The sequence below is a fragment of the Canis lupus genome, chromosome 35, assembly GCF_003254725.2.
Source record: "Canis lupus dingo isolate Sandy chromosome 35, ASM325472v2, whole genome shotgun sequence".
Lineage (NCBI taxonomy): Eukaryota > Metazoa > Chordata > Mammalia > Carnivora > Canidae > Canis > Canis lupus.
In genome coordinates, this window is record NC_064277.1 from 6,766,950 (window position 1) to 6,780,000 (window position 13,051).

The 13,051-nt window shown below is 46.3% G+C and overlaps 1 protein-coding gene across 1 annotated transcript in view; it reads left to right on the forward strand.

Annotated features, from left to right (window-relative positions):
• Nucleotides 1-11,548, forward strand: part of LY86 (lymphocyte antigen 86) — a 59,441-nt gene extending 47,893 nt beyond the window's left edge. The window contains exons 4-5 of the mRNA XM_025445073.3: nucleotides 7,181-7,233; nucleotides 11,173-11,548. Coding sequence (XP_025300858.1) covers nucleotides 7,181-7,233; nucleotides 11,173-11,256 — 137 coding nt within the window. The 3' untranslated portion in view covers nucleotides 11,257-11,548. The remainder of the gene's footprint in view (nucleotides 1-7,180; nucleotides 7,234-11,172) is intronic.
• The last annotated feature ends 1,503 nt before the right edge of the window (nucleotides 11,549-13,051 follow it).

Below are 13,051 nucleotides of genomic sequence, written 5' to 3' on the forward strand. Positions count from 1 at the left end.
AAATTCTCCCAATGAAAGGGTCATCTGAAAAATAAATAAATAAATAAATAAATAAATAAATAAATAAATAAATAAATAAATAAATGGGTCATCTGATATGCCAAGAAATCCCAAAGCTTCAAATCAATTTATAGAATGCACTTTGTTTATTACAGGTTAAGTCATATTAGCCCACACTGACCCACTGTTCCGTGATAGTAAGAGTCCGTACACAACTGAATGAAGAAACTAGAAACCAAGAGACCAGCTGTGCACCTCTCCCCCTCCCTCTCTGCCCCCTCTTTCCCAAGTTTGCTGGCTCCCTCACAGCCACCCACCCAGTGTGGCCTTCACCTCCTCTCTCAACTCCTGTCTTCTCCAAAGTATGAGGCTCTGGGCCTTCTCAAGGACAATCCAGGGCATTCATTCTTCTTCCTGCTCTTCGGTGCAGAAGTCAGCTTCCAGGGTGTTCAGATTTATCTTCTAGGCTGCATGGCTCCATCCTCACAATCAAGTCCAAATATATCAGCAGCCAGCTTTCTAGGACCATCACTAGCTCATATGTGGCCTTGGTACAAATTAGGAGAAGGTTCACTTTCTTCTAGGAAGCATTCATAGTTTGAGGTCCCCTTGCAAAGCCAGAGACAAAGACTTGAGGGTGGGTAGTTATTAGGAAATGATGCCAGAAAGCAGGCATGAGAGGAGCTCAAGGGACTCAGGGCAAGAGGAGAAGCAAGGAAGGGAGAAATGGGCAACCGATTACAAGAATGGGAACTAGGGCTCGGCCCCACTGGGATCCTTGAGGAACTACAGCGTGCATGTCAGATTTGTCCCTCTGAAGGTCAGGAGGTTGTGGAATTTATACCCAGGATCCAGTCCACCTGGGTTGGGGGCTTGGAGAGGATAACATTCCAGCACTTCCCAATTGTCCTGTGTGGGCCACTGTGCAATGAGAAAGTATGCAGAGGTGACAGGCTCTTGACCTGGGACAATGTTCGAGGCATGGCTGATGCTATCAAGGTTGCCCTGATTTCCACCCCCCCTTTTTTTTAAATTTGAATTCAATTAATTAACATATAACATATTATTAGTTTCATAGGTAGAGGTCAGTGATTCACAGTCTTGTGTAACACTCAGTACTCATTACATCACCTGCCCTCCTTAATGTTTATCATCCAATTACCCCATCCCTCCACCCCACCCCCCTTCAGCAATCCTCAGTTTGTTTCCTATGATTGAGTCTCTTTCCTATGATATGAGTCTCTTATGGTTTGTCTCCCACTCTGATTTCATCTTGTTTTATTTTTTCCTCTCTTCCCCTATGATCCTCTCTTAAATTTTCTTAAATTAAATATATGAGTTTCTTAAATTCTATATATGAGTGAGATCATATGATAATTGTTTTTTCTCTGATCGACTTATTTTACTTAGCATAACATCTTCTAGTTCCGTCCATGTCATTGCAAATGGCAAGATTGAATTTTTTTGATAGATGAGTAACACTTCATTGTATATCTATACCACATATTCTTTATCCATCATCTGTTGATGGACAGCTGGGCTCTTTCCATAGTTTGACTATTGTGGACATTGTTGCTATAAACATTTGGGTGCAGATGCCCCTTTGGAACACTACATCTGTATCTTTGGGGTAAATACTCAGTAGTGCAATTGCTGGTCATAGGATAGCTCTATTTTCAACTTATTGAGAAATCTCCATACTCCATACTCCAGTGTAAGGCTGCCCTGATTTCAAAACTGGCAAGGGATGTGGCCAGGACACCAGAAGAATCTGCAGGTGGGACCCAGTCCAGCCTCAGGCTGCAGAGTCTGACCCTGTGGAGCAGGAGTTGGATTTATGCTCCCACCCACCCACTTGGCCAGTCAGCCTCTGCAACTGCACGCAGGAACTCAGATCACTTCCAAGGTGGTACAGGCATGCTCACCACACTGAAGTCCTCTGGTGGCCAGCCCTCAGGAGAGACATAAGGAATGCATATACAGGCTCTGGAGAATAGAAATGCCCAGGAGATGGAGAAGCTGACAAAGTTGAACACACACACATACATACACACATACATAAATATTTGGGCCTGGGCCTAGCCTGGAGCTACCTGCCCACACTGCCTGGAATCCATCCATTGAAACCAAGTTGAAACCTCAAGGCTTTCAGGCCCACGGGGAGTCTGTCTGCAGTCACACTACCCCCAGAGGCAGGGCACACTCCTCTAAGTCCCCACGCAGGCAAGCTCATTATGTATTTAAGTAAGTGCCCTAACCGGCAACTAGCTCAGTGCCCTGTGGGACCAGGAAGCAATTTCTACACCCTGCAGGGTCAGAGGCTGAAAAAAAGCAGAGCTAAAAGCAGGAAAGAGATGAGCAACAATGGCCAGGCCTTTGCCATCTGCCAGACTTGGGTGTCTTAAAGGAAATGCCCAGAGCCAGGGAGATGACTGAAGAGTATATTTAGAGCTCACTAAAATGAAGTAATGTGCTCACTCCCTCTCACTCCAGAGATGAGGCTCTTGGTCTGCTTGGAACACTCTCCCTATTCCATTTTCACTGTGGGACCACTGCCTGGGTCCTCCTAGTTCAACACAGCTCTCAAAGAGCCCCCTCAATTGGGCCTGGCAGGCAGGAAAAAGGCTCAAAGCTGAGAAAATAAATAAATGATCATTTTTTAAAACTTTGTTCTGAATATACTAATTGGCCTATTTATGATAAATTATAACTCTCAGTATTTTTACACTGCTGAGCACCCTCATAGTGCTTAAATATTGATGACATTTTTGTAATAAATTTGGAAGACTGGAGGCAATTGCAGTAAGATACTCGGAAGGGCTAGGAAATGGAGAGAATGCTTCCTCAGAACCCACGCATTCAGGGGGCACCTCCGGACTGGCATCCGCACTGCTCCCCAGGGGATAAAAGGCTGTAAGAGCAGGAAGGCAGCCCTGAGTCTCACCTCCATCTAATCCAAAACCTTGGGGACCTTTTATTTCCACATTTTAAAAATCAATTTCCTTTCTGTAAAAGACATTATGTGCCAACCACACAAAGATCTGGGTCAAAACAAAGCCAATTCGCAGAAATGACTTCATGTGTTCAGAACCGGGGAGGTGGATTTCTTTAATCCACAGCACACTAAAAACTGATAAAGATTTCAAATGGAGGAAAGGAAGGAGTGGGTACAGATATACTGGGGCTCTTTTTATAGTACTGGAGTGTGAGAATGTTAATTAAAGGAATCTCAGAATCAGGGAGGATCTAAGAATGGAAGGGGCGAGAATTTAATTTTAGGTGTTATTTCATTAGGTTAAAAAAAAAAAAAGAAGAAGAAGAAGAAGATAGTTTCATGAGCTACCTGAAGCAGTTCTCAGGAACTTCATAGACCCCTCCTCCAAAAGGTCCAACTGAAACTGTAAAGTATAAGAGACAGATTGACTGAAAACCTCTCTGCCCACTAAAGAACCTCTTCATTTGAAACAAATTCGCAAATCTTGGAGCATAAAATGAGCATAGTAGAATGTTAGATATCATTCTAATGTTATTCTTCAAAGAGCTATCCTCATCTATTTTTTTAAGACAAAAGACACCAATAGAACCTACCAGCTGTTGCCTCTGCCCAAAGGTTCCAAAACCTAGACCTGATGTGTTCCTCAGCATCCAAGTGGGTCTTCATTACATTAGCCTTCTTCCCATCCACTGGATAATAATACAACTAATAACTACTGGCTCTGCCCTGACTGGGGATGCCACTATTTTCAGCAAGTTTGCATATAGCCCTCTGGTCCTCTCAATGCCCTGCAGGAGAGACATTCCCATTTCTATCTTGCAAATGCAGAAATTGAGTTGCAGGATGGACACTCGGCTGGTGAATGGAGAGCTGGGTCATAAACTCAGGTCTTTCTGCTTCCAAGGCCAAGTCGTTTGCACTATGCCAGCTTAGAACAATCAGTAGAAGCATGAAGCAGGGGGAAAATGTGCCCAAGGGAACCCACCCACACCCGACATGCACAGACACACTCCCCATTCTTGGGTTCTGCTCCTGAGCCACACTGTGTCCCATACCTTGATGGCCAGCGTGAGTGATTTTGACTGGTTCGTGCCCATAGCATTCAACAGCCCTTGAGTTGTGAGCATCAGAAATCCAGTCCTGCCAACAAAAGCAAGGGGATTTTCTGAAAGGCTATCTGAGAGTCACAGAAGCAGTGTGAAGGCTGCAGCACCACACAGAAAGTGAACAGCCCTAGATACTGTTGAAATAAAACAAGCCATCTTGAAATAAAACAAGCCATCTCTTGCCAGAATAGATTGGCCCTGGGTCTCTGTCTTCCTGCTCAAATTGTTCTGGCTTTGGTCAGAGAATAACCACTGGAGAAGAAAGAATTTCCTCAAAAGGAAAAGTATACTGGTAGCTGGGCCACTGCCTTGCACAGCTCCAGGGGCCACCACTCACATAGATTATAACATGAATGGTATGCCCTCGGGTGGTGCAGCACTCCAGCACTCCAGCTGAACCCCAGGCAGTCCCTTCTGAACTCTCTGCACTTGTTAGGTACACTGCCCGTGGGATGCCTGGGTGGCTCAGCGGTTTAGCGCAGCCCTCAGCCCAGGGCGTGATCCTGGAGTCCAGGGATCGAGTCCCTCATCGGGCCCCCTGCATGGAGCCTGCTTCTCTCTCTGCCTGTGTCTCTGCTTCTCTCTCTGTGTCTCTCATAAATAAATAATAAATAAATAAATAAATAAATAAATAAATAAATAAATAATAAATAAATAAATGAAATATTTTTAAAAATACATTGCCCGCATACACCACTCACTTATACAGTTAACTTTCTGTATAGCTAGTCACTGGATCTTTCCCAGTGGCACTGGAAGATTCTTAAGGATAAGATCCAGAACTTCAACATGTCTCTTTTTAAAATCACATCATACAGAAGAATATCTTTGCATTAAACTTTTGCTTCTATCCACAACCAAATATATATTTCCTTTCAAAAATAAATGGATCATTTAGTGCAATGAAATAGGGACGTTGTCCATCTGGCATCCACCATGTTTGCACATTATCCTTGCAAGGTATGAGAAATTGACCATGGGAAGGAAGGATAGATATGTTGGGGGCATGAGCATTTAACAGAAGCCAAAGGCTATGCTAAGGATGGGTCTCCTGGTAGAAGTTGAGGTTCAGATTGCCTGAAGAGGCCTTTTACAAAACAGGTTACCGTCACACCCTTGACATGATTCCATGTGGGCAGCTGCTCACTTACCAGCCATGCTGTCCCTGGTCCAAAGTCCCTTTTCGTGGAGAGAGTATGGTCAGTCAGTCTCCAAGTATTTCTTGAGCAGTGGTTAGATACCAGGAGCTATGTGAGGCAGGAAGTCACTGTGCCTTTAAAAGAGCTCAATACTTGATGCCATCAATAAACCAATAAGCATTTATTCAGCTCCATCATCCTCTACCATCCCTCCACCCTCATCACCAGATTGCCACTCCCATGGCTCATTCCCTGCTCCAGGATCTTGTGTCAGCATAACCCAGGCCCAGAGCTTTCCAGCAGGTAGAGGATCCCAGTAGCAGGAGCAGGAATGAAGTTGGTTGGCAAACCCACATCCTGGCTCTGGATCTGCTCATTCTACAACCCCTATAAGAACCCGATATTGCAACCTGCTGTGTCCTAGACTCTGCAATGTACTGGGAGCTATGCAAACAAGAAGGCTCAGGCTGCTGAAGGAAGCAGCCTGTAAACAAATGATAACAGTTCTGGGAGCCCAATGATTCAAATGGTTTGTGTAATATTCTCATCTACTGTTGTTACCTAGCACCTGGCACAGCACCTGGCCTGTATTGGGAGGATGCTCCATTGGGTGGACTGGTCAGTGATGTATTAATGGCAAACGCTCATTGACCACTCAGGCTCACCATGTCCCAGGTACTGTGGAAAGAGCTTTACTTGCATTAACTCATTTGATGCTCATGACAACTCTGTGAGGTGAATATTATTATAAGGCCCACCTCGCTTCCTGATGAGTGAACTGAGGCACAGAAAGATTAGGTGACTTGCCCAAATCATAATAAGAAGAGCCAAAATTCAAACCTAGCTCAGACAGCCTGCCCCCAGAGTCTGTGCTCTTAGGCAGTGTGCTTGTAATGTGTCAAATGTACAGGGCTGGGGAGTCACAAAGATGGCAGTCACCATGGGAGGAGCTGGGCAAGGTTTCGGTACTCAATGTTGGCATGAATGGTCCATCTATCCTCATAATGTCCCAGAGGCTTGACCTCCACTAATGTTTTACAATATTCTACCTCAACCACTGACTCCCACATCAACCCTGTGTGTTGTCACCATCAGTAAAGGCACCACTTCTGAAATCTCAGTGTCAAGGCTTCTACCCTCTGGCTTCACCATGACCTTCCAGCACACCCTTTCTAGGACCTTGATAGCAATGATGGAATCTCCATTCAACTGACTTTGCCAGTGTTTCTATTATCAACCCACTCCACCTTCATTTACTTCCTTACCCTCCTTAGATTCCATGATCTGTAATCATAAGCTTTCCTGAATCTATTCCCAACAGCCTGGAGTTTCTCTCCTTATCATTCTTGCCCAGTAAAGCTACCCAATCATCTCCCCTCTCCATTCTCATATCAGAGCTACTAAACATTAGAGATGCCTTCGCCGGCCAGCCACCCAACCAAACATGGCATTTCCTAGTTCGTTATTTTAGCAAATTATTTATTCAGTGCTTTCCAGACATTGTTATTAGTGCTTTACATTGACTAACTCTTTGATTCTTCAGAGCTCGAGGAAGTGGACACTGTTATCGTCATTATTATACCCATTCTAAAAAAGGAAACTGAGCCCAAAGGAGAAATGACTATCCAAGATCAAACAGTTATCATAGGCGGTCACAGGATTTCACCCCACGCAGCCTGGTTCCAGCCTGGCTTCTTAACCATGACACCATCTGCCTCTCACGTGGCCTGCATGTATTCTTCTAGCACTTTCTACAACCCAAGTGACTTATTTAGTTATTTACAGGTTGTCAGTGTCCTCCTTAGAAAGTGAGCAACTGTGTAGATAGAGACCTTCTTTTCCATCACTGGATTCCTAGCGCATAGCAAGCACCGATAATATGAATAAATCAGTTTTGTTCATATGATTGAGTAACATTATGTCTGTTTTGTATGTTTCAGAACAGATCTATTATGCTGGTCCCATCAATAATCCTGGATTTGAAATTTTCGAGGTAAGGTGTTGGTTTCTGTTTTGCCCTGTTACTTAATTATTGTATTGAGCAGTTTCTTAGAGGAGGAGAGGTGGAGGAAGGAATTAAATTTAAATCTTTTCCATTTGCCATCACTAAGAAAACCCTTCTTCAATAAAGCCGTTATCTCATGGTGGCCACTTAAACACTGATTTTCCCATTTTAGTATTTAATATTTTATGTCCCGTTGGATCCTCAGGGAACCTCTGGGCAAACAGCTCCCACAGAGGAGGATGCTCATGTCCCGTCCTGTAGGATTGCTGTGTCTGTGAGGACTACATGGGACTGCCAGGGTGTGGGCTGTCGATGAGGCTGGCTCATCGGAGAAAGGAGGCAACACACACAACTATGAAGGCTTAACAGCACCCAGGTTCCAGCCTTGCACTATTATTCACAGGCTGCCACCATGTGAATAAAATGCCGCCATCCTGAGTATTCAAGGGCAAGGCTCACAGCTAAGAGTTGAGTTTTCCACTAATTCCTTCTACGCAAAATAATATGACCTTATTAAATGGCTGAATTCAAGGAGCTCTGGAATAAGCAATACAAGCATTTTTCAATCTGCTACCCCTGAGAAAATCTCATAGGTCATCATAAAAGGAATCACAAAGATGTAATACATTGATATATATCAATATATCTCAGTTTTCAAAAAAAAATGTGACTCTGGAAATGGGTCTCCTTCTGCAAAGAGAATTTGTTTAACTTTGTTTCATTTCTTGTGTGTGTGTGTGTGTGTGTGTGTGTGTGTCTGTGAGTTTCCTTTCTGTCCAAGCCTCTGGGTTCCTCAGGTGCAAGCCCTCGTGTTTCTAGAACATTCTCTAGTGTTTCTCTTGCAGATGGGAAGTATCCAGCTACACCTTCCCCCTCTGGGGTTCTCCAGCGTCTTCCCTGCAGGCCTTCCAGTAAAATATTAGTCTTGCAAACTCCCTTCATTTCCAGGATGTGGTGCCGAAGTTCTCCCAGTTAATTTTTTCTTTAAGTCTTTGCTATTTGAATTTTTCTCCTTCCCCACATTCCTTCTGAATCCATCATCCTCCCCTCCCACTGGAAGTTGACTTAAAATCTGACTGATTTTCATCTTGCCTTATTGGATTTTTTTTAAAAAAGCAGTGCTCTTTAGGAGTTGCTATGAAATATAAGGGAAAAGAATTTCTTAAAGGCACAAAATCCCTTTGAAAGAAAAGTTTCATAGAAATGGGGGAGAAAAAAAGCTTTATTCCATTCCTCTAGGATGCTTGGGTGAGTGCGGGACCTGCATTCTTTTCAACCAGTGATGGTGCTCTGCGATGTTGCCCAGCTTGAGGGCAAAGCCAGGTTCAGGCATCCCGGCCGTGGACATGGTTGCTTAAGCATCCCCTGGTCCTCTTCGGTTGGTCCTCCTACCTCGTCTCCATCTGAGATTTCAACCTAGGAAGCAGAAACCTGGCCAGGTCTGACTATGCCCAACCTGCTGACACCTGGCCAGAATCGACAGGGGACATAACCCAAGTGGGATGCATGCAACCTGTCACGTATGCAGCGGAGGCAGCTGCTGGCCTTAATCTCAACATGAGCTCCCACGCTGGCTGAGGACCAGCTGCAGCCAGCCCAGGCTTCCCTGGCTGACAGCCAGCCAGCAAGGCTCAGAGACTTTGCTTCCTAATATGGGACAGAGACAGTGTGAAGTCTTCTGGTTTTAAAAGACCTGCCCCGGATCGCCTCCTCCCATCAAATCCCCCAGAGATGGGCTCTGTGCTAATTCCATCCTTGCTTGGCTGGAAACTTTTCCACTCAGCAGTCAATCTTCAGTGTCTTGGTGTGACTTTCTTTTTAGCACAGTCAGTCCCTTGGCCCCGACCAAAGTCCTGCCTAGAGCCCTGCATCTCTATGACTGCTGTTTTCTGAATTAGAATTTAGAGACCCTTTGGGCTTCCAAAGTGCTGGACAACAATTTGTAGGTACAGCCTAATCTGTGTAAGTGCCAAGGATACAACTATAAATTCCTGACTCACAAATTCAGCGCTAGCCTCAACAGCAGAGGCTGCTGCCGTGTGTCCCTTGTCCCTCCTCCACCCCTCTCATCCTCCTAGCTAGTCCCTCCACCTGCCTGCAGGTGAATACAGTTGCCCAAATACTCTTGCCTCCTAAACCAGAGTATGCATATCTTGTTCGTATGCAGGTTTGTATGCATGTACGCAATGTAGGTACGGAATTCATAATCTAAAGACCTTCCTGCAAATAACATCTTTTCTTAGGCTTCTAAAGCAATAATGAAAAATTCATTAGGTTTTTAGTAATTTTGTAGGGTGTGTGCCTCAAGGCACATGGACCCCAAAAGTGAAGAAGGTGATGATGAGGGGGACATAGGGGGTGCACATTTGAACTCTATCCTTCACCCTGCTTTGGTTCCTTCCGTTCCTACATTCCTGAAATCAGAGCTGCTCACGTCTGGGCCATCAGCCTCACAGGAGCCTCTGCTACCACAGATCCTCAAGCTCAACGGTGCCCTAGGGAGCACTCTGAGCACCCCTCTCAGCCCAGCCACCGTCCAGAGTGCAGCTTGGCTCTGCCAAATGCAGTTTTCATTGCTGGGGAACCCGCTCGCTCCTGGGCCTCTGCTAATTGGTAGAAAGTCATTCTTCTCTCACAAAAACTGCCTCTCATGCAACCTCCATCCAGTGGTCTGATTTATTCCTTCCCTCTGGCTTATACAGATTAAACCCCTTTTCTTCTTTGGGTGACAGGCACTTCAAAGATGTGCCAGGAATCTCTTGAGATCCTTCCGTCTTGGGCTCTTTGCCTGCTTACCACTACCTCCCACCGCTCAGAGCATCTCTCTCCAGACTGGTGAACCCACAGGCATGTCACCCCCACCCCACATGGCCTCTGAGGGCTGGGGCAGGGCTTTGGCACTGAACAAACACATAGGTTTTTCTGCAATTTCCCATTCAGCCCAACCACTAACCACAGAAGGAGAGAGTCCTCTGTGGAGTGTTGTTGCCAGAAACGAACTCTACAATGTGGCAATACTTTTTCTGATAGAACATTTCGGTTTCTTGTTTCCGCAGAGGTCTTCTCCGTCTCAGCAAATGACACTTTATCCTTCCAGTTGCTCGGGGCAGAATCTCCGGTGTCACCCTTAGCCCCTTCCTTTCTCTCCCACCCACATGAGTTTCCTTGGCAAATCATTATTGGCTCCTCTTTCAACCTCCATCCAGAATCCGATCCCTCTCCTCATCTCTGCATCTACTGCAGCCAGGGTGGTCTCCTACCTGGTCTCAAGTGCTTCCACTCTCGGCCCCTACAGCCTCTTTTCAGTGGGCAGCCAGAAGGATCGTAGTCACATGTACGTGTCATCAGGTCACTCCCCTGGGGAAAGTGCTCTCATGACCTGTGTCCCTTTCAGAGTGGAAGCCAGCGTCCTCACCATGGCCCGTGAGGCCATCACTGTCTCATGTCCTTTCTCTCCTCCTGTGGTTCTCTCTCCCTGCAGCCCCATGGGCATCCTCAGTCTTCCTCAAACTCAGGGTGCCATCCCTCAGAGCAGCTGGTGTGCTCCCCATCTTCTTCAGGTCTTTGTCCAAAGGCCACCTCTGTAACAGGGACTGCCTTGACCAGCCTAGTTAAAACTGCCAACCAGCACTAGCCCAGCCCCACCCAGCCCTGCCGGGCCCAGCCCTGTGGCCCCTCCCCTCCCCTCCCCTGTTCTGTCTCTGGCATCAGCATATGCACAGCGCACATCCTGAAGTATCATGTGCATTGTCTGGCTGCCCCAATGAGCTCATGTAAGCTCCATGAAGCGAGTTTGCTTTGCCTAGTTCTGCTTTATCCCCAGTGTCTAAAACAATGCTGCACATAGAAGGTGTTCGATGACCACCTGTTGAATGATCGATTGCTTTGTGGGCCACACATCTCATGCTTTCCCCATATCCCCTCCAGGGAGAATACCAGGTTTTGCTGGAACTGTATAATGAAAACCGCTCCACCGTGGCCTGTGCCAATGCCACCGTCATTTGCTCCTGAGCAGCTGAAACTTGGAGCACCCTGTGTCTGGTGGGAACCGAGAGCTGCTCCAGCTGAACCTGCTCTGTAAGAAAAACCAGGTGATCACAGAGAGGCTCACCAGGGGTGCAGATGCAGAGTTTAGCCCCAGGACCAGATGTCCCCAGACTCCACAGGTGTATATTCTTCTAAGGCATGTCCTGGTAGCCACAATGCCATCCAGCGGGCCCATCCTCCTCCAGATGGCTCACCTGCTCCTCGGCTCCTTGGGAGCCCTTCCCCAGTCACCCAGAATAAAGAATGCTGGCCCACAGTTGTTCCTCGTGGTTTGTTCAAAGGCTCTTAGGGCAATAAGATAGTTAAAATGCAATTTCCTCCAGACAGGGTGCCAGGTGCTGGTGCAGCTTAAGTAGTTCTGAGGGATTCGGGAGTATGGCCGCCTGGCTGGAATTAGAGTGCTGGCGAAATGTGCCCCTCGTCCTCCTCCTTCTCCTGAGCAAGATCCAGGCCCTTTTGCTCCAAGAGCTGAGGAGCCAATAAAACCCTACAAAGGAGTGACATCTAAGTCCTGCATGACCAAGCCTCATTATATCATCATCCCCCAAGCATGGCTGTCCCTCACTCAGCATGCCATGGCTCTCATTAATGCTCTCATTAATTCTCGGGGCGTGCCAGCTGAACACGTAAGTCCCAGGCCCTGTGCTCAGCACCAAGACTACTCCAGGGAGCAAAGCAGACAGTGCTGAGCTCACGGTCCCCTGAAATATTAAAAAGTCATGTCAATCAGTGGACACCTTCATTTGCATACAGAAACACCTTCAGTGCCTCTATAAGCTTGCAGGTGGCTGTCCGTTGTCAGAGCCAGTCTGGCAACACTGTCTTTTTCTGTCCCAGGATGTCCAGAATCGCAAGTGGGGCTCCACAGCCCTGACATCATCTCTTCTCCCCATCCCAATCCTTCTAGTGTCCATGGGCCTAACATCTGGCCCTCTTTCTCCTCCTGGGGGACTGGGGTCAGATGACTAGGTTGGCTTTATCATTTGCAAGGTCTCTACTATCCATAAAAGTGCCACTATATTAGCAATTAAAAGGGGAAAAATCCAGAGTTTGAAAATATTCATTGCTATTAATTACCATCTGTACATAAGTAAACTACCCAGAATAGCAGGCTGTAAATGTCTGGTGAATTAAAACTTTCAAACCAGCATCTGAAGATTTTGGGGTTATGGGGAAACAAAATGATAGCAGTGCCATTACCTACACCCATTAATGTTCGAGAAAGAAGGCATACTGTGGTTATGCCCGGCCGGGGAGCAGACCTCTGAACACATACGAGGGTGATCCTGTTATGCACACAAACAGCAGAATGAATTTCTGATCCTTTGCCATTCCCTCTAGTGAGACATTCCCCTACTCCCTTTCCCATGAGTATCCTCATGTGTAGCAAAGGCCGTGCAGAGGTTCCAAGTGCTCACCCGTTCCGACAGCTCAGGACAGCAGCCACAGCCTCCCAGAGGCAGAGACAAGGGATAGGAAATAAGCTTACTTTTTATTCTCCAATTCATCTGTTCCCTTCCCCTTCCTGTTCTTTGTCATCTTCTTGCAGTTCATTGACAATATGTGTACATATGTGCATGTGTGCATGCGTGTGTGTGTGTGTGAAAGAGAGAAATAACAGAGAAAGAGGTTCAAAACTATGGGTTTAGGTTAAGCAGGGATTTCCACGCACAGGGCTGGCTCGAGCCATGACTGAGTACACACAGTACCCAGCAGCTGCACTCAAGGATTGATTTGAGAGGAAAAGAAAGTATTTCTC